The sequence below is a fragment of the Juglans microcarpa x Juglans regia genome, chromosome 2D, assembly GCF_004785595.1.
Source record: "Juglans microcarpa x Juglans regia isolate MS1-56 chromosome 2D, Jm3101_v1.0, whole genome shotgun sequence".
Classification (NCBI taxonomy): domain Eukaryota; kingdom Viridiplantae; phylum Streptophyta; class Magnoliopsida; order Fagales; family Juglandaceae; genus Juglans; species Juglans microcarpa x Juglans regia.
In genome coordinates, this window is record NC_054596.1 from 37,754,163 (window position 1) to 37,758,652 (window position 4,490).

At 47.0% G+C, this 4,490-nt stretch overlaps 1 protein-coding gene across 7 annotated transcripts; it reads left to right on the forward strand.

Moving 5' to 3' along the window:
- Window positions 1-223: 223 nt before the first annotated feature.
- LOC121248711 (leucine-rich repeat extensin-like protein 4) lies at window positions 224-3,153 on the forward strand. Of its 7 annotated transcripts, none has more exons than XM_041147254.1 (3): window positions 224-2,239; window positions 2,384-2,403; window positions 2,488-3,153. In XM_041147254.1, exons 1-3 carry the CDS (start codon window positions 522-524, stop codon window positions 2,703-2,705), a joined length of 1,956 nt encoding a protein of 651 aa, XP_041003188.1. In that variant the 5' UTR covers window positions 224-521; the 3' UTR covers window positions 2,706-3,153. The 7 variants fall into 7 exon arrangements, with proteins under 7 accessions (XP_041003188.1, XP_041003190.1, XP_041003185.1 ...); XM_041147256.1 differs by having other exon boundaries at window positions 224-2,217; window positions 2,383-2,403; XM_041147251.1 differs by having other exon boundaries at window positions 224-2,403.
- Window positions 3,154-4,490: the final 1,337 nt, after the last annotated feature.

Here is a 4,490-nt window from a genome sequence, read left to right on the forward strand (position 1 = left end):
TTTAAATATGGAAATATTTTATGAATATTTTGATCATAAATTATTTTAAGGTTAATTCCAAGCTCTATCTAAGGGAATGGTTTTTATAAAAAAAGAATAAAGTCAGGTTTCAAATTTAAAAAAAAAATAAATAAAGACTGAAGGAAAGGGCAAGGGGGGAGCCTGGAGGGGCCCAGAGAATCTGGTGGGCTTTGAGCTGTGATATAGCTGTCTTTTGATGCATTATTTCAATCACTTGCTCCACATACAACATCTCCAGAATCCCTAGAAAAAAAGAAACCCTTCTGTGGCCTTTGCTTCTCTTTCTCTTGTCTCTCTCTCTCTCTCTCATCTCTTTACCCTCACGCCCAAAACAAAGACCAAAACCAAAACCAAATCCCGAATTCTCTTTCCCCACATTTTCCTCAGATCTCGAAGTGAACCTTTCTCGAACACCCATTCTGCGTTTCCAAGCTCGAGTCATTACAGAGAAAGGAGTGGAAACGAGAGTGGCTTCTGGGAACTCAGATGTCTCATGTGAGATGAAGAAGAAGACCCACTTCAGCCTCCACTTTGATCTGACCTTCCTCATTGTTTTCTTTCTCGGCACAGTCTCGGTCTGTGCCTCTGAACGGGTCCTCATCACTCCCCATGGGGGCCTCACCGACGCCGAAGCCTTGTACATCAGGCAGCGCCAGCTTCTGTACTACAGGGACGAGTTCGGCGATAGAGGAGAGGATGTGACCGTAGACCCATCTCTGGTCTTCGAGAACCCGAGACTCAAAAATGCTTATATAGCATTGCAAGCTTGGAAGCAAGCTATTCTCTCTGATCCCTTTAATCTGACCGGTGACTGGGTTGGATCTAGTGTCTGTAACTATACTGGGGTGTTCTGCGCCCCTGCACCCGACGACCACAAGATCCGGACCGTTGCGGGCATTGATCTCAACCACGGTGACATTGCCGGGTACCTGCCGGAGGAGCTGGGCCTGCTCAACGATCTTGCATTGTTCCACATAAACTCCAACAGGTTCTGCGGCACAGTGCCGCACAAGTTCAAGAACCTGAAGCTTTTGTTTGAGCTGGATATTAGTAACAATCGCTTCGCGGGTAAGTTCCCGGAGGTGGTTCTGAAGCTCCCACAGCTCAAGTTCCTGGATCTGAGATTCAATGAATTCGAAGGGACTGTACCTAGAGAACTCTTTGACAAGCCATTGGACGCAATTTTCATCAATCACAATCGGTTCAGATTCGATCTTCCAGACAATTTCGGGAACTCGCCGGTGTCGGTCATCGTCCTGGCCAACAACAAGTTCCACGGTTGCGTCCCGTCAAGCCTCGGCAATATGTCCAACCTCAACGAGATCATCATGATGAACAATGGGTTCAGATCCTGCTTGCCTGCGGAAATTGGGCTGCTCACGAATTTGACGGTGTTCGACGTGAGTTTCAACGAGCTATTGGGCCCATTGCCGGACTCCTTCGGTAATCTGGTGAGCATCGAACAACTCAATGTGGCGCACAACTTGCTGTCGGGAAAAATCCCCGCGAGTATCTGTAAATTACCGAATCTTCAGAACTTCACTTTCTCGTATAACTTCTTCACCGGCGAGCCACCGGCGTGCTTGAGCCTTGCGGACTTCAGTGACAGGAGGAACTGCTTGCCCAATAGGCCGGCCCAGAGGTCCGCGAGGCAATGTAAGTCGTTCTTGTCGAAGCCTGTGGATTGCAATTCATTTAGATGTGCTCCGTTCGTTCCTGCTCTGCCTCCACCTCCCCCGCCTTCGCCACCTCTTCCATCTCCTCCGCCGCCGGTTCTGTCGCCACCTATTTCCTCACCACCTCCACCTGTTTACTCTCCGCCTCCGCCGCCACCAGTTTACTCTCCACCTCCGCCGCCACCGGTTTACTCTCCACCTCCACCGCCACCAGTTTACTCTCCACCTCCTCCGCCGCCACCGCCTCCACCTCCACCCCCACCGTCACCTCCCCCACCATCGCCTCCACCGCCATCCCCGTCTCCACCACCACCCTCGCCACCACCACCCTCAGCATCGCCACCTCCTCCATCTCCACCACCGCCCTCACCACCGCCGCCTATTCCATACTGTGTCCGCTCTCCTCCTCCACCCCCACCAAATTCACCACCACCGCCACCTCCTTTGTTCTCCCCACCCCCACCAATACCATACTACTATAATTCTCCACCTCCACCGCAACATTCTCCCCCACCACCGCATTATTCACCGCCCCCGCCACATTCACCTCCACCACCTATTTATCCCTATTTATCACCGCCTCCGCCTCCAACGCCTGTCTATTCTCCACCTCCCCCTGTCCATTCACCACCACCACCATCACCACCCCCATGTGTAGAGCCACCCCCACCCCCACCATGTGTAGAGTATTCTCCACCACCACCGCCAACGCCATCGCCATCACCACCACCTCCGGTTCATTACTTGCCACCCCCATCACCCTCACCCCCGCCCCCACCTCCTACAGTGTACAATTCACCGCCCCCGCCTTCACCTTCTCCACCCCCACCAGTTCACTACCAATCCCCTCCACCACCTCCAGTCTACCCCCCTCCAGTTCCATGTGAAAATCCACCACCCCCAGTTGTTTATGAAAGCCCGCCTCCTCCTACTCCAGTATACGAGGGGCCATTGCCACCAGTCATTGGAGTTTCATATGCATCTCCTCCGCCACCACCCTTCTATTGATTCTTTTGAGAATTTTCCTCCTCTTAACCTTTCCTCAACCACAAACAAAACTCACACATATAGTAACGGCCATTGCTTCTTTTTCCTCTTCCCGTGCTCTATCTCCATCAACACTTCTTTCTCGCTGGGCAATTCTCGTCGCTCATGGAGGAAGGATAAGCATAAAGAATGTAAAAGGGTGTCTTGCAACTCTAGCAGTTATCTCCAGCTGTGTCGTCAAAGAAGTAGAGAAGAGGTGAAAGATATAGGGAGATAGAGATGAGAGGGAGGTAAGAGGAGAAAGTCTCTCCAGTATTTATTTGAATTGTTATCGATATTTGAGTTGTGAAATAAAATTTGGCAGAGAAAGAGTAGGGTTGCAGAGAAAGTGTATGTATAGGGATGAAAATTGGAGACCATAATTCAGGGCTACAAAGACAGGCAGCACTTTCTGCTGCTGTTTCTGGTTTGTGGGGTTTTATTGTTATTGTCTCTCTTTTATATCATACTTTTTTTTTTTCTTCTTCCTTTCCGATTTATAGTATAATCACGAATATTTTTACATGTATTTGATTTTTAGAGTTCAGACCAATTCCTTTCTATTCTCATTTGTGTCATGTTCTCTGGTGTTGCATTGAAAAGGATGCATGTTTCATTTGTGAATCCGTCTCTGATCGGAGAAAATCAGTGCCTTGATCTCAAATATATTAGGCATTTTTCATATATATTGTTTGTACAGACATGCATGCCGTTTCTTCTTTCACATAGATTTTGGAAAACTGGATTCGATTAATCCTATTCCTTAGAAAACCCACGTGCATTGATGAGCATACTGGAGCAAATTCCTGGAATATCTTGGTTTCGTTTCTCCATGTCTGGAATAAGACTTGCTGCTATGGAGGAAAATTGTAAGTATTCATTTTGATCGTGGCAATACATGTGCATCTGAAACTGGTCGTGTCATGGTTGAGTAATCTATATGCCAGTTGTCCGACCGGTGCTGAGTGAGATCGGGGGTCGAATCTCCTCCTGTTGCCCAGAAAGAAAAGAGAAAGTCATATACCAATCGAATATCTCCCTGAAATTTAGATCAAGGTCGTAGGTCCCAACTGAGATCCCCATGGGACCTGGATGGTTATCCATATTCCTTGATTGATGCCACTTACAAATTACACTTCCGGTGCTGAGCCTTTTTATCCTTTGATTATTAGTGTGGTGGTTAGCAGTATGTGCAACGGCTTATATTGGATTTGAAAATTTTGGAATTCAATCCTGATTACTTCATGCTTACACTTGACCCTTGAAATTTGGAAATTTTGACTGATTATATGCTCATAAAAAGCTTGAAAAGGTTCTACTCAGATTGAGAGAGTAATGAATCAAATCTTATTGCTACTTTGTTTTTGTTTTCCTCATATGCATAGTTATGACATTCCCAATTGCTAGTGTTGTTGGCTGTTTCCCCACTTAATTATAATGGGCTCGGTTGGTGGTATTATAGTGTGCTTTTTTTTTTTTCAAATCTCCATTTCTGGGGACAAATTCTTGGAAAAATCCAATCAATATCAAACACCACCATCCCAAGACTGCATTGTGGGATCCAAATTCAACTCTATAATGACTTGAAAACTCGTGTAAAACAAAACAATGACAGCCACTCCTAAAACCAACCATAGTTGATTTCATGGCCACGTTTTGCTGCCACCACCAAACCCTTTTTATTGCTCCTGCCAAGTTGATGGACACAGTGGACTCAAAAACTCTCTCCCTCTTTGAGGCACAAACATGTTTTCACAACTAGGTCGA